The sequence below is a fragment of the Ochotona curzoniae genome, unplaced genomic scaffold, assembly GCF_017591425.1.
Source record: "Ochotona curzoniae isolate NIBS_2020 unplaced genomic scaffold, NIBS_Ocur_1.0 contig_46, whole genome shotgun sequence".
In the NCBI taxonomy this organism is placed as follows: Eukaryota; Metazoa; Chordata; class Mammalia; order Lagomorpha; family Ochotonidae; genus Ochotona; species Ochotona curzoniae.
The window spans coordinates 2,246,852-2,270,671 of record NW_024466340.1 but is presented as its reverse complement, the minus strand read 5'-3'; the positions used below and the strand labels follow the sequence as shown (position 1 = coordinate 2,270,671).

The 23,820-nt window shown below is 41.2% G+C and overlaps 1 protein-coding gene across 3 annotated transcripts in view; it reads right to left on the bottom strand.

Annotated features, from left to right (window-relative positions):
- The window catches only part of MED13L (mediator complex subunit 13L), a 210,022-nt gene that overhangs the window by 23,107 nt on the left and 163,095 nt on the right, over positions 1 to 23,820 (bottom strand). For 2 of the 3 annotated variants that reach the window (XM_040986937.1, XM_040986938.1), the window contains exons 10-19: positions 19,114 to 19,830; positions 18,107 to 18,332; positions 17,034 to 17,139; positions 16,591 to 16,715; positions 13,511 to 13,610; positions 10,209 to 10,429; positions 9,687 to 9,892; positions 5,153 to 6,090; positions 2,113 to 2,292; positions 798 to 1,021 (exon numbers count right to left, since the gene is read on the bottom strand). In XM_040986937.1, the coding sequence (XP_040842871.1) occupies positions 798 to 1,021; positions 2,113 to 2,292; positions 5,153 to 6,090; positions 9,687 to 9,892; positions 10,209 to 10,429; positions 13,511 to 13,610; positions 16,591 to 16,715; positions 17,034 to 17,139; positions 18,107 to 18,332; positions 19,114 to 19,830 (3,043 nt within the window). The remainder of the gene's footprint in view (positions 1 to 797; positions 1,022 to 2,112; positions 2,293 to 5,152; positions 6,091 to 9,686; positions 9,893 to 10,208; positions 10,430 to 13,510; positions 13,611 to 16,590; positions 16,716 to 17,033; positions 17,140 to 18,106; positions 18,333 to 19,113; positions 19,831 to 23,820) is intronic. The other variant, XM_040986939.1, reaches the window with a different exon arrangement.

The following is a 23,820-nucleotide window of genomic DNA, read 5'->3' as shown; positions in this document are numbered from 1 at the left end:
ATGTTGCACCCACTCTTCAAAGACGGGCATGAGAGAGAGTCTAACTTTTCAAAAGTAAAAGGGGGCGGGCGGGCGGGCAGCACTACAACATAGCCAGTCAAGCTACCAGCTGGATCCCATATAGACATCAATTATAGTCCTGGCTTCTCTACTTCCACTCCAACTCCCTGCTAACATACCTGGGAAAGCAGTGCAGAATGGGCCAGATGTGTGGGCCCCTGCACCAGTGTGGGACACCAGGAAAAAGCTTCTGGCTTTGCCCTGGCCCAGCCATTGTGGCTACTTGGGGAATGAATCAGTGGACAAAAGACACCATTTTCTTTCTTTCTCTCTCTGTTTCTCCTTCTCTCTATAACTTTGCCTTCAAATAAATCTTAAAAAGAGAGAGAGAGAGAGAGAAATTTATATACTATGGGTAAATGACCCAGCTTTTATATTGTTATGGCTATTACATCAAAATTAAACTATTAAAATGAATATAATGTTAAAACTTAACAGGAACATGATTGTTAATTATTCTGATGCTAAATATTTACTGTTGTTTTGGAAGTTTCAACCTAACCACCTCATCCCCCAGCCCAAGAAGAAAATTATCATGCAGAGTGAGTGTGCTATCTTTCTGTAAACTCATCTTCCCCACAGCCAGCACATCCTGCCGGTGAATAATACTTTTAAATTCTTGAGTACAACTGAAGAATTCCCTCTTCTTCCAACTGTTGGCACATTTTGAGATGTGCTTATTCTTTCAAACTGAGTCATAACTAGACCAACCAAGAACTTGTGTCATGATTTCTTACCTCATATACAGCACTCAAGTCCCTGAAGAAAGTTTTGGCTCCTTCGAGCAAGGCCTCATTTTCTGGACACACCACAATATAGGCAACATCACGATGGCCCGCATATGGGTCCAACAACAGCCTCTCCCAAAATGGCAAGGAGAACGGTGAGATGGTGAGGAAGTCCTTGTCATAGCCCACCAGCAGTGTGGGGATGGGCAATGGCTCAGGAGATTCTTCTGAACCTAAAACAAGACCATAGTTAGCAGGCTACTTAAGAGTTTGTTTCCCACATTGTGGGAAGCTTAGAAATTACTGATGTTGGTTTTAATTCTGGCATCTGATATATCACTGCATGTTGACAAAACATGCTTAAAAGTATTTTTTTAAAAGATTTATTTGTTGGGCCCGGCGCGGTGGCGCAAGTGGCTAAAGTCCTCGCCTTGCACGCCCGGGATCCCATATGGGCGCCAGTTCTAATCCCAGCAGCCCCGCTTCCCTTCCAGCTCCCTGCCTGTGGCCTGGGAAAGCAGTCGAGGACGGCCCAAAGCTTTGGGAACCTGCACCCGCGTGGGAGATCCGGAAGAGGCTCCTGGCTTCGGATCGGCATAGTAGTATCGGCCCGTTGCGCTCACTTGGGGAGTGAATCATCGGACGGAAGATCTTCCTCTCTGTCTCTCCTCTCTGTATATCCGCCTTTCCAATGAAAAAATAATAAAAATAAATCTTTAAAAAAAAAAAGATTTATTTGTTTATTGGAAAGTCAGATATACAGAGAGGAAGATCTTTCGTCCAATGATTCACTCCCCAAGTGAGTGCAACGGCCAATGCTGTGCCGGTCCGAAGCCAGGATCCAGGAACTTCTTCCAGGTCTCCCACATGGGTGCAGTGTCCCAAAGCTTTGGGCCATCCTCAATTGCTTTCCCAGGCCACAAGCAGGGAGCTGGATGGGAAGTGGAGCTGCTGGGACTAGAACCAGCGCCCATATGGGATCCCAGGCATGTTCAAGGCGAGGACTTTAGCCGCTAGGCCACGCTGCTGGGCCCTTGCTTAAAAGTATTTTTAAATCATCTAATTAAATGGTCCCTGGAGAATAATGAGTCAGAACTTACAGATGTTCAAGGAAAAGAGGACAGACGAAAATAATTTCAAGTTATGTCATTTTCTTTATGACAAGCATCATGAGTCCAACCACACAGCAGACAAACCTAGAAGGCCACTCAGAGGAAATTGCAATGAAGGTGTGGAGGATCTGAGGACCTAGTACACAGGCTAAGCTGCCTGTGCCTGCAGGGTACACAAATTGGAAAGAACTTAAGCTGGCCAGAGACACTACCGTAGGTCCCACGTCCTGCCATCTTGTGGAACTGCTGCCAGGTGAGTGGTCCCTGCACGTGCTGGATGTTTTCCCAGGTCCTGCCCGTACGCTTCTTTTGGATGGCGTCTTGGAGAAAGGGCTGCAGGGACAACAGCATCCGAACCACATCTTGGGAGGACAGCATGCTGATGTCCAGCACTGGAAGGGAAATGAGAACAAAAAGGATAGAAGGGTCAGCACTGTCCTGCTCCTGCCATCATGATGGACCTCAATGATAGGTCATGACAAAGCCCACTAGTAGCTGGAATAAGACACTCAACTTAGTAATCAAAATGAAAGATATTTTTCTAAACTAGAGAAAACAATTGATGGTTCATCATTAAAAAAGGGGAATGTGGAGCCAGCATTGTGCCATGGTGGTTTAAGCTACCACCTGCAAGGCTGATACCTCAGGAGTACTGGGTTAGAGTCCCAGTTTCCACTGGGAAAGCAGTGGAAGCTGACTCAGGTGTTTGGGTCAGTGACCCAGCCCCAGTTGTTATGGCCATTTGGGGAAGAAATTAGCAAATATTATCTCTCTCTCTGGGTGTAATTTTGCCTTAAAAATAAATAAGCAAATAATTATTTTTAAAAAATCAGAAATGCGCTACTAGAGATAAAAGTTTAATTGAAGAACTGCTTTGAAGGGGAAAAAGTTAGGTCTCACATTTAACATCATGCAAATAATTTCCAAGCTTTTTAATAAAAAAAAAATTCTGAAAGTTCCGTAATTATTGCATTATTTTGATTCATAAATAGTAATGATTTGATGATATGATTGGAAGAAAGGATAGAAAAGCAGCCTTTAAAAGCTTACAAAAACATTCTCAAAATACAAATATACAAACACACACATACATGCAATGGCACATGGAAACACAGAAGCAGCACAGGATCCAGCCCTGCTGACCCCAGCCCCGTGGACTCTGGCTTCTGCAGCGGGAGTGAACCGCTGTCTTAAGACACTAACTGATAATTTGACACAACAGTCCTAGGAAACTAATATACGTATGTACAGTGCTGTTCTGTTTCTGTTTTTCAGTAAAACCAGAAGCGTATCGGTACTACCCACGCTCCTTCATTTATCGATATTAAAAACAAATACACAAAAGTGAAACAAAAAAGGAGGGGGATTCAGCAGACAATAATGAAGAGCCTAATTTGTTTTTTTTTAAAAAAAGTATTGTGCTTGAGCAGGTAGAAAAACGAAGGATAACCTTATAATATTGTTTGAAGAGCTTCTACCTCCAAGAAGCCCTTTTTCCTTGGTCTCCACAGAAAACACCTGTCATTCCCTACTCCACTGACTCCCATCTCTGACCTTTTTTCAGATTTCAGACCACATTTAGAAGAACAACATACAATACTCCCTTCTCTGCGCCATCCCCACACACCCCTTGCCAGACTGAACTATTCAGAGGCAGGATCTATGCTTTACGCAACCCCCTTTGCACTCAGGACTCTTCTGACACTGCTATACACAAACAGCTCTCTCTGAGCTCAAAAACTCTATCTTAAACTTCTCTGAAATGGCTCAGCGGCACTTTCACACTCACTGACTCTTCCCGATTTCATCAAACGCTGCTTCATGCTGGATTCCCCTCAGCCTCTTCCCTCTCTTCTTGTCAATGAGCCCCTACTCCTCTTCCTGGTCCCATCAGAATGCAGCTCAGCTCTGGCCCAGCTTTCTGCTCATTCTGTTTTCTCCCTTTCCTCGTCACCTGTCCAAGAATCCCACTGCCTTGAGCTCTTGAGATTTCTGTAACTTGCGACACAATTTCTAATATTCTTCCCAGCCCCAGTGTTCCCCTAGCATACCTTCTCTGACCACCATTTCAAATTCTTGCACAAAGTTACCAACCTGGCAGTAACACTTTCTGAGCATCTCTTGAATGCTTCCACCACTTCTCCACCCTCTTTACAAGCTATTATCTCTTATTCGAACTACCTCAGTAGCTACCTACGCTTCCTAAGTCCATTTATGTCACATTCTAACCCACACCGCATTAGAAGCAGACTTACTATGTTTTTTCCTTAGTTAACCCAGTTATAACATACTGGTCTCCTATTAAAACTCTTCAGTGACGTTACCATTCTTTAGATAAAGACCCAACCCCCAATATGTCTCAAAAGTTCTTTGTGATCAAGCTGGTTTCAACCCCTTGAGAGCCCCAGTCCATGGAACTCTGGGCCTTCACACTTGCACTGTTTTACATCTGGGGCACAAGAGCAGCTCCTTTTTCTTGTCACTCAGTTGATGAATACTCATCCCTGAGATCTCAGAGCAACTGTCACTACTGCTTAAATCTTCCCTAATCTCCAGACCTGGAGACCCAACCCACCTATCATCATCCCTTATACTAATTTGTAATAATGCGCCTACTGATGTAATCATCTGATTGACATCCATTTTTCCAGAACAGAATGCAGAGCTCACAGCAGCAGGTTGCCTCCTTCAGCCACCATTTCCCCGAGGATGCATCACAGTTTAGACAGTAAATGAACAAGCAGAGAACACAGCAAGGTGTCTGATGCTCTCAGAGTCCCAATTCCAAAAACGTGTCAACTGGAACATTTAATAACAGAAGAGCGAGCAACATGCCCCATTAACCTTAAGTAAATGTGCTAACTGATCTAAGAGATGGTAAGCCATAGCAGAGAGAAAATACTTTCGTAAGTGAGCAGCCGCTTTTGTGGAAGTGGTATCATGGAAACATCTTGACGAAAGGCTGGAGTTACACATGTAATGGGGTGCAGATCCACAGTTTGTATACTCTAAATGAGTTGCATATTTCCATATTTACAAATTAACACAGGAGAAAACTGTCATAAAATAATAACTCTTCTTCAAAGGCACCACAACCAAAAACATTTCCCCAGATCTTACATGTAGCATTGAAGGAAGGCAGCACTTAAAAATGAAACTTAAAATTTTGGTTATATAGCAAAGTCAAGAAAGATTTCACATTAGCATCACACCAAGACCCTTTGAAGTCGGTTTCTGTTCCAGGCCACCTACCATTGCTATGAGGCCAAGAGTGCACAGTGGCACTTCTCACAAGAGCTTCGTCCACTTTTCCACCAGTGGGATTATCCACGTATTGCCGGCCCTGCTCCAATGCGTTAAAGCATTCTGTCCAGTAATCATTGTTATCTGCTTGCACCCGGTCGTAACTCCAGCTTACACAGGGAAGAGTTTGGCGATTGTTAGAAGAAATGTAGTCCAAGAAACTAAGAGAAGCAAAAGGTTGTGTGTGTTGATCCTGGAGGAGGAGGAGAAGGCTATTGGGTGGCTCCGGGGGTTTTCTGGCTCCCTCCACCTGAGGAAGAAAGATGCCCTGACACATCATTAAGCGCCTCTCTGCAGCCTGACCAATATCAGAGTTCTTCCCAAAAATATCCAGCTCATCTTCCAGGAAGAGTCCTGAATTGTAGGCAAGTTTGCGGTTCATGATGGCACTGAAGCCGCAGGTACAGCGGTACTGGTCCTCGTTGGAGGAGTCAGGGATGTAAAGGCCGACATCTGCCCCTTTGATGTTCATGTTGCAGGCACAGATGCAACAGCTGTCAAAGTTTCTGTCTTTAAAGATATTCATGACAGAATCAGACAGGATCAGGGTGACATACAGACTGTGGGCTTCAGGAATTGGCTGCATGGTGGCAGGCTCCACAGAGTTGAGGGGCCGTGTTGTAGACGGTGTAGAGGCTGGTGACCCCTGATCGGTGCTGTCATACTTCACAGATCCCTGACCACTGGCAGTACCCCCACCTCTGGGAGTTCTTGGGGTCCTGGGGGTACGTGGGGTAGGGACAGAGAAGCGAGGGGTTGCTGGAGATGGAAGGACTCCTGCCCCACTGCTGCTGGGTGGAGCAACGCTGCTCAGCGTCACCGGCGTGCTCATCTGTGGTGTGTTCAGAGAGTCTGGATCGGCTTGGCTTCCAACACTAGGCACATTACTGCAACAGACAGAAGGGAAGATGTGAGAGCGGAAGTGTGCATTGTGGAAGCCAAGTCTACACATGGTCACGTCAACTCCACAATACACATTCCTGTACCATAGGTGTGATCACTTGGTAAATGCAATTTGTCCTTTAAGAAAAGATTCAGAGCAGTCAGCACAGTGTGTGCAGAAACAAGAAGCAAGAAATGATAAATATGTAAACATATACTTTCCTTCTACTCATTCCACTTTTAATCAATTCCCATCTGAAACTTTTGACAATGTCATACAATTTGTGTGAGAAAACATGACGTTGGCTTTGGTCAATTTAATTCTGAGAAGTTGTAACTGCTAAATGGAGCTTCAGCACACGAGTTCGGATGCTAAATTAACTGTAGGACCACAGGATAAAATTTCCATCTAATTTGCAATTACACTTTTATCATTTTTTTAAAATTGAAAGTCTGTTGCTTCACTTGCTCTCTGAGGCTATAATCTAACTATGCTCTTGGAATAGTTATAATCAAGTACATGTAAAAATTTAACATCTTTTTTTCTAATTTTCAAATTGTAGCCTAGAGGTAAGCACTTGGCATGGGGGTTAAGACATCACTTGGGACACCTGTATTCCATGTCAGAGCATCGAGGTTCAGGTCCCAGCTCCACTTCTGATTGCAGCCTTAAACTGGTGTGGAACCTGGTAGAAGCAAGGGAGGAGCATGGGTGGGAGTAACACTGACTGTCCAAGTAGCTGTCATCCACATAGGGGAATGGATTAGCAGGTGGGGGATAATCTCTGACTCTGCATTCCAAGTGAACAGTATAAAGTTTTTCAAAACTGCAGCATCATCTAAGGTTACATTTTTACACTAATAAGTGACTCAGGGGAATTCAATTTTAGGTAACTCAATACCATACTGTGATTAATAGGAATGCTACATATGCTGCTACAATGCCTTAGGGCTCAGCAAGCAGTGACAGAGAAAGGCACATGTCCCAGCAGATGTCGTGGGGCAGCACACACCTCTAGTTTACTTTTACTATTCACTACGTTCTGCATTCTGTATTACACAATTATTTTTACTTCCTGGGACCAGCTGTGTTATATTACACATTTTCTCCCAACTAAAGTCTTTTTGGGGGGATCAAATAGAAAACATCACCATAGAAGACAAAAAACAGTATGTGTAACATGCTGCCATTCTATTCTTATCAAACCTTTTCTTGAAATACATTTTTATACATATCAAACAATGTATGAGCCCATTCTTGCCACCTAGCAAGTATCAAGAAAAAAAGATGTGATGACCCTTCAATTAATTATATGTTCATTCAATTACTTTTTCAAAATGCTTACTCAAATGATTTCTTGTGATTGTTAAGTAAAAATGTCTTAAAGATCCAAACTAGATACTATAAAGAAATGTCAAATGTAAGTCATGGTGTTATCTCTGAATATATATAAAAAGTGAACCAGAAAGCCTGATTCACAATCACTAGTTTTTCAGAGAAAATAATTATACAAAATAATTATGTGTGTAATTATGACCTTTACTTTAATTGAACTCCATATACATTTACCTGCCAAAGAAAATCCTAAAATTCTTATGCAGTTGAAATCAGAGAAATATGACTATTATCTGAAAACCTAAAGAATTAAATTGCTCTCTAGATAAATGACCTAAGTATCCACGCTACAAGCTGGATAATCAACACTGACAAAAAAGAAGTTAGCTCATAAGTAAAAAGAGCAGATATCACACAAGTGACTGCAGGTGTGGCAAATATGACAAAAATGCAGAGGAATGGAGACTGAAGACCACATCAGCAGGACCAGAAGGAATCTACAAGTATATGGTCCAATCCAGTAGCCATCAGGCCCATGCACTAAGCTTAAGTGAAACGAAAGCTTCAGTCTTGGTCTCATCATCCACATTTCAGGTGATCCAAAATGACAACATGAGGCTAGTGCCAACCATTCTGGACAGCACAGATAAAACACCTCCTTCATCACTGTAAGTGAGGTGGATACGGAGGATCTTTACGATGGCAGATGTGCTAAATCTAAATAACCATCTACTGTACTTGAACCAGCAAATACCAAGACTTACATGCGACCTTCCACAGGAACCTGTGAACACATCAGATGGTTTCCTGATCTTACAACTGTTGACTGCCAATTTCACCCCCGTGTGCCAAGCTGTTCTCTAGCTTTGTGTCCTGGTATCTAGTTAAGTAAGCTAGAGCTCAAGTGGATCTCTAGCATTACTAGACAAGTCAGGAAACCTAGATGGTTCTGGGCATTCTCTTTCACACTGCTGGGGAGCTGTTGTTCCCACAGCCATTAGTGGTTAAAGCATTTGAAAAGTCTTGTGAGTGTAAGACTCGGGTAAAATGAACACACAGAATTTAAGAAAGCAGCAACTTAAGTCTTGTAATTCTGTGACTGTAGCTTACTGTGTAAGGTCTTGCCTGTTACAGTTCTTCATTCTAACACAAAATATACAAGCATGATGACTGATGATGACAGTGAAGTTGATTTCAGCAAGATGGTTTTATATTAGGTTGCAAACATGTGGCTCACAGACTGGGTCTGGACCACAGATCTCTTCTCAGTTTCTTCAGTTTATCTTACCTTTGTATCACCTATCAGCATTTTTATTAAATTTACATATCCAGAGTTCCACTCACTCAAAACCAGGAAGTTCTGATCACGCTAACAATATTACTCCTGCTTGACAACACTCTACAACTGAATGGCAAACGTCCCTCCCCATGGGGCAATGAATCCCCTCATGTTTACTGCCCCCATGATGCCAAAGAGCAACCGCAGTGCCAAGTCCTTTTGTGCTTACTCAGCCCATTTCATCTACACTTTTCCATGCTGTACACTCTGTCAGTATTCTGTGGCCACTTTCTCACGTGGCATGGAGTCAGTGACAGAAATGATCTAGGTTAACATTCCATTTTAAACCATAACTTCAGGGACAGACATTCGGTAGAGCAAGTAAGCACTTTTCAGAACGCTTGTAATTCTACACTGGTATGTTTCAGCTTGAGTTCTAGTCCCATGCTGCATTCCAGCTTCCTGCTAATGCAATGCCCTTGCACACAACAAATGAGATCTCAGCTACATCCCTGGGATCGATGCTAGCCATAAGGCAGACCTGGTCTGAGCTCCTGGCTCCTCACTTCAGTCTGTCCCAGCCCTAGCTGTTGCAGGCATTTGAGGAGCACATGAGTAAGTAGTGAGAAACCCTTACTCTGTATCTTTCTGCCTCTCAAGCAACTTTTTTTTGAAAACTCACTTAAAATTAATTTTTTTTACCACTACTAGCAAAAGAACATTACTAACCTCATCTAATCTATTGATGTTACGACAGACATCAATTTAGCATGAAAATAATGGTGCTCTATACAAATGACCTCAATTTTCCCCAATTGTGGGGGGGGGGTTAGAAATTTCTATTTTCAATTTAAAATAATGTACGCAAAAGTATGGATAGTGAATTTAAAAAGCTTCAAATGATATGCTAATGTCTAATTTTTAACAATTAGGTTCCTGATTAAGGATAAAAATGCTATCAAATAGAGAAAGTAACTGAAACATACTTGTAGCCATCTCTAATGAAAGTGGCTGTAGGGGGCATGGGCAGTTGTTCAATTTTAGGAGGAATCGCCCACGAAGGCCGAAACAGACAGGCATCAGGTATCTTCAGAGGTAGGAGGCAATGGCTCGGCAACATCTTCAGTGGAGCAAACATGGAGGACCCCACAAAAGGTTGAAATTGTGGAACTTTGTGCACATAAGAAAAATCCTGTGGTAACAAAACTGGGTTAGTACTGATGGTCATCAGCTATGCAGGACACATAATTACACAGGAACTACAATGAGACAGCAGACAAAATGACTGCTACTCAGTATTTCTCTTAGCAATAGAAAAATGATAATATCAACTATTTAAGTTAATTAAAAGACAATACAACCAATATAACAAATGATATACCTCATGCTCCAAATGAAAGGATCCTTAAAGTACATGTAGCTATAATATGGCACATGGATAAAACCAATAAGAATTAACCTGAAAGCCATTGGGCCTTAGGAAAGATAATCTACTGACAGCTAGTTACCTTTATTTCCTCTGGCTTGGGACTGCCTAGACCATCTTCCACTTCCATTTTAAATTCTGTCAGTTGTGTTGAAGCAATACTGACCATTGGGCTCTCCATCATGCCTAATGCTGTTACTGTCTCGGAGCTGATCCCATCTTTATAATTCATCACAGGAGAGAATGCAGGATGCTGTTCCAGAGATGGAGGAGTGGGAAACATCCTTTGCAAGTCTGCAACTGCTAAAGAAAACCACAAAATCTTTTAAAAGTCAAGACTTCCAAAACATCCTAGTTCATAGCCAGGGACCTAATTTGGCACCAAAAGCAATGCTAAGTGAATGGCCACAGTGACTACACAACAGAATATTAACAAGGGAAGTATCATCCTTTCCAGGAATTTTACCACAATTCTCTTAATGCTTCATAAATTGGCTTCACAGTAAGTGAAGAGTCAACATAACATACATTTTCTCCACAAAATTATGAAGTATATGATGATGAATCAGGTGAAAACTGGAAACAATACATGCAATAACCCCATTATTAAAAGTTCTTTCCCTGATTCTAAGTATAGATGAAATATTAGGGAAAATGAAAGTTGTTTAGAACCATAATAGTGGCCTATTTATCACAGGATTACTCAGTACTGTTGCGGAAAGAGTTTCAAACTCTTTACAGACTGACATAAAGTAAAACTTCATAGCTAACAAAAGGCTTTTTACTGAAAATGAAGGAAAAATAAGGAAATGCAAATATTTTAGTAAGTACTAAGAACAGTTATGCCTGATCCTTTTACTAAAAGTTATCATATACCTTAGGTATTCACGATCTCTAATAATGGTTCATTAAGGCACTAAGCCTTAAAAAGCTGAAGGATATATATAATTTGGCCACCAGGGGGTACGCTGTTCAGCAAATGATTGAGTTTGGAGCCACAAGTTCACAATCCACAATTCAGAACATCATTTAATGTTCCCACTTCTTACACAATCATTCTTTCTAGCAACTTTAGCATTAAATTGGGCAAATAGATCTGACTTCTGGCTCCTATCAAAAATTAATGCTAAAAAATTGTCCCCTGTTTTGTCCTGTGCTATAGTGTAAACAGAACCAAGTAATGAATGCAGAAGGGCGGATACTGTGACGCAGGCACTAAGCACTAGTCCTTTTAGCAAAAATTCTTAGGGAAGACTTTCAGCCTCAACTGCAAATGGGAATAGTATCTAAGTCATGATGAGATGGCATGCACAGGGAAATAAACATTTTGCCACATCATCTGGACATTAAGTGATGAAATCAGCAACAAATCGGCCCACACTCCTAAATTTGGTTTCACTGCACAGAACTGCTGTTAAGTCACAGGGAATTTCTGAAAAGAACTGACTTTAAAGAAATTTTGAATTGATCAAGGGGAATTAGACTCAAAGTGGGTAAGGCAAAGTGAAGCTGGAGGCCCAAAGAAGCACTGGGTCTGCCAAAACAGAAGAAGTAATTTCCTTCTCAGAGAATCACTGCAATGGGTAGACGAGAGTTGGAGAATGGGCTGGAGCCACGCCATCCTGCTCGCTGCACTTAGCATGTTCCTCCGTCCTTCTCCTTCAGGATGTGCTGCAACAGCTCAGGCCCATGAGGCCAGCAGGCTCCTCTGGCACTGACTTCCTGTGCTTTATTTCAAATGTATTAATTTCTACAATGTACATTTTATCACTGAATACTGAATAGCTTCTTTTTAAATAAAAAGGAGGGGTGGTCATTTGCGCTAGCAAGTCACATGCCATCTGGGATGCCTGCATGCCACACTGGAGTAGACAGGCTCACATCTCGGATCCAACTTCTGACTACAGCTTAGGGACTGGCACTGCGGAAGGCAGCAGGTGATGGCTGAACACAATTCAGCTCCTAGCGCCTCCAAAGGCAAAGCTGGACAAGTTCCTGGCTCCTAGTGCAGCACAGCCTCAGCCCTTGCAGCTGCAAGCATCTGCTGAATGAACTCACTTGCACACTGTTTTCTCTCTTCCTTTCAAAAAAATTATCATTTTTTTAAAAGGCAACAAGGAGAAAATACACAGTAAATAACACAGTGCACCTTACTAGCACGACACAAACAAGCCAGGTATTTCCAGTAAACAACATTGTAGAAGTTATCAGACATGGTGACATTTCACACCACTAGTCTCATTTCCTATCAATGAGCACAATGGATTAACTAAATGAAAACAGAGGATGCAACATCACTCATCGGACCTTCTCCATTGGTATCTATTTTACTATTTTTTTCTACTAATCTGTGAAGTTCCATGTTTGTAAAATTCTGCAGTGCAGAGTAATAAAAAAAATGTTTAATTAGAAAAACTACAGCAACTGGCTGGCTATCATTATTCATTTTCATCCACGTCATGCTTGAGAAAGCTTTGCATATTTTACAAAGCTATGGATCCACTAAAGCTGTCAAAATCCAATCTCTGTATACTTCCCACTTCCACATTTGAGTAAATCAGCACTACATTTATGGGTTCATAAAACTTTTTGACTCATCCCTATGACATGGTGGTTTTTCCCCTCAATTTGTTCTCATTACCAGCTGAAGTTAATGAGAAGGTATTCAAGAATGATTTGCCAAGGAATCCTGTTTCTGCTTCAGCATACTCACCGCAGCTACCCAACCTTTCTGCCCTCTTCTAGAATAATACAGTTTTACTCATGGCAAAGGAAAAAAAAAAAAAGGAGTTTTTGTTTTTTTAAGGGTTTGCCTCTTTTTGTCAGCACACATAATAAATCTAGCTTATTTTAAAAGGAACACAAAATCTTTAGTATGAATCTAAAGAAAAACCACAGAAAACAAATACTCATTAAACAAGGCAGGCTAGGTTGGTTCAACAAGCGAATCTTCCACCTTGCAGCGTTTGCATCCCATATGGGTGTTAGTTCTAGTCCTAGATAATCCACTTCCAACCCAGCTTCCTACTTATGTTGGAAAGGGAGAAGATGGTCCAAGTTCTTGGGTCTCTGTACCCATGTGGGAGACCGAGAAGAGGCTCCTGGCTCCCAGTTTCAGCTCCAGCCTTTGCGGCCATTTAGGGAGTAAACCAGCACATGGAAGACCCCTTTTCTCTCTATAAAATCTGCCTTTCAAAGAAAAAAAAAATCAATAAATGTTTAGACTCATGTTTAGACTCATCCCTATGACATGGCGGTTTTTCCCCTCAATTTGTTCTATATTTTGTCACCAGGGAGACAAAGAATGAAGACTTCAGGACAAAGCACCAATTGACACAAGAACATTAGATGTAAGTGCGGGCAGCGTCGATTTCCTTCACTTACTTGGTGGGTAAGGAACAGCAGCTCTTCCATCCTTCCCCAGAGGTCGGTCTTCTGTCCCAACCGCAGGCATTTTAGATGAACGCAGTGCAGGTGACACAGCCTAAGAAGAGACTCTGCTCAATAAAACCAAGCGACATATCTGCATGCAAACTGAGCAGTACTCTCGAACCCCGCTAAATGCATCTCTACTGATACTTTAAAAGGAAAGTGTTTACAAAGTAGACTTTAGGAAAACCAGTATCCAGAAGATACTGGAACAAAGATGATGCTTATCAGTTTACCAAGAGAAGCCTCAATGTGTCTATCTTTCTCAGATCTTTTGTGGAAACAAAATTAAGCTGGCAGAGCCTAAGCAAATGTTCCTTCCCAGATCATTAGAAAAGTATTTTCAAAGACATGATGACTCCATTAAGGTGGAGTTTTTAGCAGTTAATGGCCAACCAACTGCTCTGGTTTCCCTCCTGTCTGCAAACAGGCAGCTGGGGACGGGGAAAGCCTTCAAAGCCCTGCATTATTGTTTCTTGCCACAACAAGTCACGCATTTGCTCTGCCTACTTCAACAGTTAGTGTTCAGCTTCACAAACATGCAAAAACAGTATTTCACAAAATTATTGAAACATTCAGATAGTCTGGTCTGTTATTCAACACAAACCAAGTACCTTACTAAGCAAGTGTAACTTACAGAATAATTAATGACGAACAAAATAAAGTTAAAAAAAGGGAAAAAAGGATTCTTACAAATAAAAAGCTTTCAAGAAGTAGATTTCTACTCATTAATATAACAGAGGTAGAAACAGGTGAGATTAAAATTTGGCCAACTGTCTTCTAATTCCAATTACTGGAAAGATGAATTTATAACAGAGTCTAAGGTAAACTGCCCATGTGATTAAATGCTAGATTAGAAATCTGAGTAAAGCAAAAATACATGCTTCACAGAAACTAAAATCTGATTTAAAGATGCCCAACCTTCCTTTGTATATTAACAGTACTAAAAACATATTCCAAAAAATTGCTCATTTCTTAAGTCTAATACCAATCCAAAACTTATTAGGGAACAAACCCAATGGTCCAGGGTCTACACAAGGACCAGTATGCATGGTAGCCACAACTACCACGCCATTCTTCCTTTCCCATTTCCATTTCTTTGATTTGTGATTCCTTTTCTTTTCATACTTTGCATTCCTACTACCACAGTCAAAGCAGTTGGCCCATCCCTGACAATTAACTAATGCCAACCAGTACTCAGCTTCAGAGAGGAAATCAATTTAAAAGTGTCATTTTTTTCTAACTGGAGTTTTTTTTTACACTGCTGTGTCCTACCAGGTGCTGGCAAAACTCAAGCCCTGGTGTTCTAATCCAACAAAAGTTATCAAACAGGACCCTTCTGTGTACTAGACTAATCAAACACAGTTCTATCAGTTCAGGGCACATTCCGCAGCACTGGGAGAAACACAGTAGTAATATACTTTGAAGTCCAATAAAACATTTTCTAACTCAATCTCTTTCTACATACCATCACATCACTAAACAGAGCAAAGGTTTTTCATTATCCCCAATCTAGTTCATTCTTGGTGCTTATAAGGTCTCGCTGGGGTGTTTGAGGGGCAGCCCAGGAGGGGGTCAAGACAGGTGACTGATAAAAGCCAGGATGTAAGCGTGCAGCCCGTCCTCAACTGAGCAGTGAGGCATGGAATGACCAAGCTGGAACCTATACTACTCCACAGCACCAACTAAGGAGCCTTACAGCGCTTAATCAATTACACACACACACACACCCCAATGTCTCTCCCTCCCACTAACTGACCCCAATTTTTCCACATTTCAAGTCAAATTCAGTTTTTCAGGCCAATATAATCACATCATTATCTAAGCACCTATAATTGGAATAGTATATAATACCCACTAGTTGGACAGATTTTATTGAAAGTCAGACTAGCTTTATAATATGATCCTTACTTAATCCTCACGTCTTACACACTACTTCTTTGCACTTGAATGTCTGGCCTCTTTAGATTCTGGCCCATCTCTGGGTCCACAGCAGTAAGTACTGCCATTTTACTTATAAGTATGTTAGCACCTCAAGTGGTAGAAGAGTGGTGATTTCATCCCATTTGTAACTTTTTTGATTAGCCTCAGTACCTGGCACAAAGGAATTGAATACCATGTGATTCACAATTCGTGTAGATGAACGGATGGGGAGGCCGACTGACGGAAAACACCTGAGTGCTCTATCTTATACCTCTCAAGCTCCTCCAGGAAGACAAGCACTTAGCTAGAATATTCAGGCCATCTTCCAATAATTTTAGTTCTACCTGGCACACTAATCACACGACACCTCACATGATTTAAATTCTGTGTGTACAAATTCTGCTTTCCCACCACAATACCATGACACTCAAAAGCAAGGACTGTACTTGCATATTTCTCAAAGTACAGGAGCAGGCACTGTGGTACAGCCAGATAGGCTGCTACTTGGGGTGTCAGCATCCCCTATCAGCTTAGTTTTAAGTCCTTCAGTTCTGCTGGAGTTCCTGGTGTTGCTGCTTGGGAGGCAGTGGGGACTCTCCCAGGGAGTTCTAGGCTCCTGGCACTAGCAAGGCATTTGGGAAATAAACCAACAGATGGAAGATATCTCTCTGCTTCCACCTTGCTTCCCCTAAGTTGCCCTGCATTTCAAGTAGATGAGAATAATTAAAACAACAAAAAAGGAAACAGCTCCAAACTTTAAAAATAGTAGACTAGTATTCTGGCTTATTAAAAGAACAAAAATTTTTATGGCAGTATTTTTAAAATTGTGAATAAGGGGATTGATTATATGTTTTGATTGCCCTCATAATATTTACAAGGATTAAAATAAATGTGAAAGATTTTAATATTTACAACTGGAATAACACTAATGAAGTCGTGTCAACCAAAAGATCGCAAGAAGAGTCAGGACACTAACTTTGCGACTACTTTCCAAAGCACACAGAGCACATTCAGAGCCTGAAGTCCCCAAGGTCAGCAGGCTAAACTAGAAAGAAACACAGACACCAACAGAAAGAGCAAAATGTTCGGATGTGTGGCTCTGGACGACTCACCCCAAGCTCCTCGTCATCGGAATTATCAAAGATGTTGTCTAAGTCATGAAGGGAAGGTGCCAAATCAGTCACCTGTGTAAGGCTACTGGAGCCAGCTCTGCCAGCAGCGTTATCCTGCCGGACATCTGTAAGAAAGGAGGCAAAGAACCAGAGTAAACAGCTTTACTGGGTGAGGGCGGGGGGCGGGGGAAGGGAGGGACACGGGTCTCAGTGAACAAGACCTGCCTGAGAATGTTTTCCCTATGGTTTCATGTTAGATTTTGACAATTATTTCCAAATATGTCTATCTGTTTTGAAAGAAACTGAAAAACTATGAAAAATACACTATAGATGAAGTCAAATTACTGTTATGGCAGTAAGAATATAATTTTTAAATAGAGAAGCATCTCCCTTGCATTTTACTTTAGCAACAATCCAAGTGAGCAAATAACCATTGTACACACCTGTTTTAGTAGCAGAACTGAAAATAGACATGGCATTTTTCCCATCAGGCACCGGCGTGGAATGACCTGGTGTAGTGACATCCTTGGTACCAAATCCATCCTCTGACTGTATAATAAATTCAGCCAAACAAAGCACATGAACACCAACCCAAAGTGTGGAATATGAGGGAGAACACAAAGAATTAGAGGGCAGAATGGAACTTGTTATGAGCACAAGTATGATAAACCATGGTCTATGCAACCAAAGGGAATCAAAGGTACGTTCTTTCTCCAGGTATTCAACGGAACCAAGAACTCCCCCTCTTTCCTCTCAATCCTGTGGGGTATGCTGAGAGAATCAGTGTTTGACACTTCAACGGTACTGGCGGCATTTGATTAAGACTGGCCACGGTGTTCAAAGCTGCCTTTAATAACATGGTAGTGGCTGAATTGCAGATATTGACAAATGTCTGCAAAGGAATCTAAAAAGCATTACCCTAAGCTATACAGGTCCCTTAAAATTTTTCCTCTTATTTTCTGGAATATTTCTTTCAGTGGCTCAATAGTTTCGAACTTCAAAATTTAAAGGCAAAGACAGCAGACACACCCAGTACTCACTTCGATGACAGCAGAACAAGTAAAATAATACTGACAATCTATGGGTAGTGCAGATATCCAGAGAATACAGAGGTACAGCGCTCGATACAGTAAGTATAATAGGCGCTCAATAAATCATATACATTGTAGTCAACATTTTTTCCTTCACTTTTTGAATCTTTTGGAACAATATTTTAAAAAATAAGCGGGAGCATAGGCCAACAAGAATTAGCATATGAGAGGAAACATGCACTGTACAAGCTATAGCCTGGGAAAATATGAGGCTTCCTTTATGTTCGGCTGACTTTTAAACAAAGGTGAGCCATGACATAAAAAGGAACAATACGCTGTTGGATACAATAGTACCAGGAGCATGAGTATGGGGACAGAGCAGTCAGGCAAGACTATCTCAAACACTCTGCTTCAAAATCTCCCCAAATATGGTACTGACAAAAATAAAGACCCACACTGTGCAGGAAGCTCTGTGTTAAGTGTACCTTATTTTTCTTCAAAGACTCTTTCTCTGCCCCTTGTTTGCATTTCTTATTTGCTGTGAAAATGTACTTTATGTCACCATCCTCGAAGGTGTAGGGGTCATTGGCTTCTCCCAGGCCATCTCCAGGTTGTTGTGAGAGAGGCAGCGGGTCGGGGAAGTGGAGCGGCTGAATCTGAGGCTGCTTCTCTCGCCAGATTTTAAACCGTTTGTTAGGTTGTGCTAAGAGTCTGAAAGGAAAAACGTGACAACTGAAACAAGGCAAAACAATATTTTTAATGAAATGCAACATTTATGATTTAAAGCACCTGTTGGGGGAAACTAAGTTTTACAGAAAAATTTTCTTTACATTAAATTTGTGAACATATAAAACTGAATGGGCTCTGTCAAGAATATATGATTTTGTGTCTGATTTCAAGGATTCCCCTTTCCCAGCACCACCTGTCTAGGATCATCTGTGGCTCTTAGTAACTGCATGACCCAAGTCCCTGAGGTACAGAATTCACATAGCAACACAGTTATAGTGAGGACTCAATAAATTGATATAGATAACAAATGGCTCAAAAGCAGTATAAATATTAATAAACATAAACATTAGTAAATATAAACAAACATAAATAGTAGAAACATCACAACAAACTGCCTGAATTCAGACAAACTAGCTTCCTCATGGAGTCAGCATAAGACTAAACCACTGAGAGCAAACTGTGATGTTTCTTAAAGCTATACTCTTTGACTAACAGAAGGTCTAAAACACACTAATACATACTAAACATTCAAACGTCACAATGAGACTTTATATGTCAGAGTGTTTAAATAATGCCATGTGTGCTAAACCTCATAACAGACAGACAAGGCATTTGGTTTCTATGCGCGTAAACTGGAATGAGGAAGCAACCCTGCTTTCATTTTGAGTCTAAAAGTATGACAGGCACGGTCAGGAGGAGGCCTCGTTCCCACAAGTCTATGCCTCGCAGGGAGGACAGGTGGGTGCTGGGGTAGTCACCTTACCTTTGCAATGCAGTACTCTCTGAGTTCACCTCCATTTTGGCATCACATCTCTCACCCTGGAGCTCTGGAGGCCTGAACTCAACATCATCACTGGAAGGGAGACGAAAACTATGCCACCACTTCTCTGATGACTCTGGGTTCGAGGGCCTGATCCCACAATACAAGGCTGTCTCGCTGACCTCTGCCATGAGAGGCAGTCTTTGGCCTATGAGGACAGTTCTGTCATCCAGAGTAGACAGCTGCTGCAGTTCCAGACCGTTTCCATAGAGGGCTGAGTTCACAGGGACAGACGGTGGGTCCAAACTCTCCGTTTCCTGACCTCTTGGCTGAGGGCTAAGTGTCGGTGGCAACGGGGAGATAGGGGAATGAGGTGAATCCTCAGGATTCAGATTCATTTGCTTGCTCGTAGTTCTGGAAGGCACGGCCATTTGCTTCCTACTGCTGGACACCTCTAGGGAGGAGTCTACTGCCAACCCTAGCTTCTGTCCTGCTGTATCCTGCTCCATGCATAACTCTTCAGCCACAGAGGGCCTGTGGTGAAATGGGATCAATGGTCTCTTTTGCAATTTGTCTCCTTTTTCCTGTCTTTCCGTTGTTTTGTGCTTTGAAGAAGCAGGAGGTGGTAAAGATGAAGATGATGATGGTCCTGCATTGAACCCTGGCTGAGATATCGTGGGAGTTCGATTGGGTCCTGTTGCACGTTTTAAAAGTTTATGCCTAAAATTACAGTTAAAACCAAGTCAAAAAATACACAAATAAATATCACTATATACCACTATAACATAACAAAAAAGGACCTCTAAGATACGTTTTACAACTAAAGAGTTCTGGATCTTAAATATATATATACATATATAAATGACAGAAAGCTGCAATCCACTCTGCGGGAAAAAAGAGTCAATCACATACATCTCAACAGGTAAGAAATAGACTTAGCAAGAAAGAGAAATGAACCCATTCCTAACTGTTATAACATTACTAATTGGAAAAAAAAGATTAACATCATTCAATTTGGGGAGGGCTTCAGCTAAGGCATTCATAATGCATCTTCAGATCAAGACAGTAGAATCATGAGATCACATTTCAGGAAAAAAAAAAAAAACAAACAGAAAATTTCCAAGTTCTATTTTACAGTATTCAAATACAGAATGTTTCCAACGGCTTGTAGAGTTGAAAACTAGAAATAAATAAATATGTATGTAACTCTCCCCCTGGAGTGTGAACTACAATGGTAAGGGTCAATCATAAGAACATTTAGCAGGATAAATGTACTGGAAACTTGGTATGCCACTGCTTCCAATGACAGCTTTGGATCTTTCTTTTTTTTAAGATTTATTTATTTTTATTACAAAGTCAGATATATAGCTAGGAGGAGAGACAGAGAGGAAGATCTTCAGTCCAATGATTCACTCCCCAAATGAGCGCAACGGCCGGTGCTGAGCCAGTCCAAAGCCAGGAGCCAGGAACTTTCTCCAGGTCTCCCACATGGGTGCAGGATCCCAAAGCCTTGGGCCTTCCTCGACTGCTTTCCCAGGCCACAAGTAGGGAGCTGGATGGGAAGTGGGGCTGCTGGGATTAGAACCGGTGCCCATATGGGATCCCGGAGTGTTCAACACGAGGACTTCAGCTGCTAGGCCACGTTGCTGGGCCCAACAGCTTTGGATCTTACAGATGCACATTAAAACTCAGAGAAAAATAAATGGGCTATGATATGAGCTAACATTCACACACACACATACACTCACACATATATACACATGCACATACACCTGGACCCATGGAACAAGAACACCAAGTCTTCTCAGATGATAACATGGTTCTTGGCAAGAACAGGTGTGAGAAATGGCTCAGTAAGAGCCCACCAGATGATGCCAAGGTTTAATCTGTGCCACCAAGTTATACAGCACGCTAGTCAGTGCCTCCCAATATATAAATCATTCCTAGATAAAAATGGAAGCTCTTCTGCTGTGTAGCAGTAACTCTCCAAGGCCACTAGGGTGGCATTAAATTACTACTTCATTGCATTGAACGATGCCCTGGTGGGTAGTAAAAGGAATTTGTGGGGCATAATGGGGTGTTTAGTGGGACACCAGGATGGCTGCCCTATTCTAGGAGGCCACTGAATAGTGTGAGGAGCGAACCACTCCCTGATGGGTCTGGTAACCCTGCTGCAGATCACCTGATAACACTCTTGCTACCGTGAAATAATAAAACTTCATGACATAAGAGGTTGTGTAAGCATGAAGTTCTAGATAATATAACCAAAGGTGTGTGTTGAACCCCAGCGCATAGCACCATAAAGCACATGAATGTTTCCTTGAAAACATTCCAGGAATGTTTTCATCAACTGCAATGCATATCACCTATATCTTCCAAGGGTGTTTATTTAAAACTCAAGCTCTAGAAACCTTTTACACAAAACTTTCCAACTTGGATTTTCTAGGAGACTATTTAGTCACATTAATTCTTTGATAGATATTTTGCGGTAGCCTCTTCAATATAAACACATTTTGCAAAGTGGATAATCTGTTCACAAAGTTAGATTTATTTTTAAAACTGATATTTGATGATACAACTACACAGACAAGTGGTTAGAACAGGAATGCGCCAATAGGTAGCAGACCATTGTGGCTGATCTCTGAGCAAGAATGGAACCTGATGGGAGCAGATAGCAGGAAGAAACCAGAGCAGGGACAAACACTGCAAAAACACATGATGGTAAAAGAATGAGGGAAGGAAGGCTAGACTAGGCTAGAATAGGTCCTTCAGAGAAAGTCACTGTAAAATACAGGGATCAGCTAGATCTGAAGAATGAGCAAAGATAAGCATGTGATGGTTTCTAGGTGAGAAAATGGTGAAATGTAAGACTGCAATAATGTACTTGATTTGTAGGGAAACAGATATATCAATATCAACGCTAGTTCTTAATAATAGCTCCCAAAATACAGGACTAAAGCAAATACAAGAAACCAAATCTAGAAATAAAAATTGGAAAGTCAATGGAATGGTCTAGTATTCAAATACTGAAGAAAGAAAAGAAAAAAGAGAAAAAAGAGAAAAAAAAGAAAAGGGGAAAAAAAGACATGAATGTGTCAGTAGTTTAAACTAGCACGCAGTTTGCCTGGTTGTTGTATCACAGTAACTTCTGAGTCAGCTTCTTACTAATGTATTGGGGAAGCAGCAGATGTTGACTTCTGCAACTTGGATTTGGCCTGTTCTACCTCAGCTTTCTTTCAAATAAATAAATAAATCTCAAAAAGAGTAAGAAGAAGAAGAGATTGGCAGTAATTTAAAACTGTTAAAACCTTTTGGGCATGACCTCTGGAGCATGTCCCACATTGGGAACCCTGGGATGGCGTCAGGTGGCTGTCCCCTATCCCAGGGTGGAGAGGAAGTTTGGAGGACGGATGCGACTTCTCCCCTTATCTGCTCCCTTTCTCCAGACACAGGAAGGAAAGAGAGAGAGAGAGAGAGAGAGAGAGAAAGAGAGAGAGATGGTAGAAATAATGGCTTCACCCACTTTCCTGTAGTCCTTGACCCTTTGCACCCTAATCACCAATGTAAAAATCATCCAAAAAAAGTTGCATTTTGTTAACTGTAACTTAGAAAATAAAAAGAAGTTGTTAAAGAAGAAGAAGAAGAAAAAGAGGAAGAAGGACTTGAGAGGTTAGCATTTAAAATAGCAGCTGAAGTCATCACTTGGAACATCAAAACTCTGACAGGCTATGCGGCTAGAAAAACACCCTTGGATTCAGCAGGTGATTCGAGTACTTGTTACCTATTACCTACAAGGGAGATCTGAACTGAGATTCTAGCTCCTGGCTACGTCTTAACCCAGCCTCTGCTGTAATGAACATCTGAGGGTTAGACAGAAAAACTTTCATCTCTGTCTCCCTCGTCAAATAAACACAAAGAAACAAACTGTAAAAAGTCTTGAAGATACAAAAATTTCATGAGGAAATAGGACAATATTTTCAGAGAGTAAGAGGAAATCATTTATTTACATTTAATTTCCAAAAATAATTCAAAAAAGTTCATCAAAATGTGACATAAATTATTAAAATGTTCTTTATGACATATACTAATTACACATATTTAAAGAGTAAGACATATGTATATAATATGGAGCCATCAAAAAGTGCAGATAAATTTTTTGTCTACCTACTTAACAATTTTATTTTTACATTGAGAGCAGTTACCCTAAACATTAGAACTCCCTCCTATTATCAAACTTTACGTCTACATCTAAAAATGAAACGTTCTAGATTAAGGAAAAGAGTAGAAAAATCAAGCTAAGACATTACAATTCACAGTTCCATATACTTGCTTTAAGTGAACCACAGCTTAGCTGTGTGCTGACTGTAACTCAGAACTCATAGGAAGATGCTTTTTGTCACACAATTCACAATGGTCTTTGGACAAAAAACAGATATTCAGCTGCCACATATATCAAAACCAGAGATGCTCACATACCGAGAGCCCTTAATGAGAACACAAAAAGCATCCTCACTGAGAATCAATCATGTGTTTTATTAGGATATTTATAACACCTCTCAACAAGAAGCTGTCTACCAAAGCCAGAGCTTGATAAAACAGAATCAGTTAGGGTGTGGGTTAGAACAGACAGATGGTATCAGAATTATTCTGTAAGTGCACACATACAACTAAGTTTGCATGTAATCTCAGGCCAGCTCTCTACCTTGATGA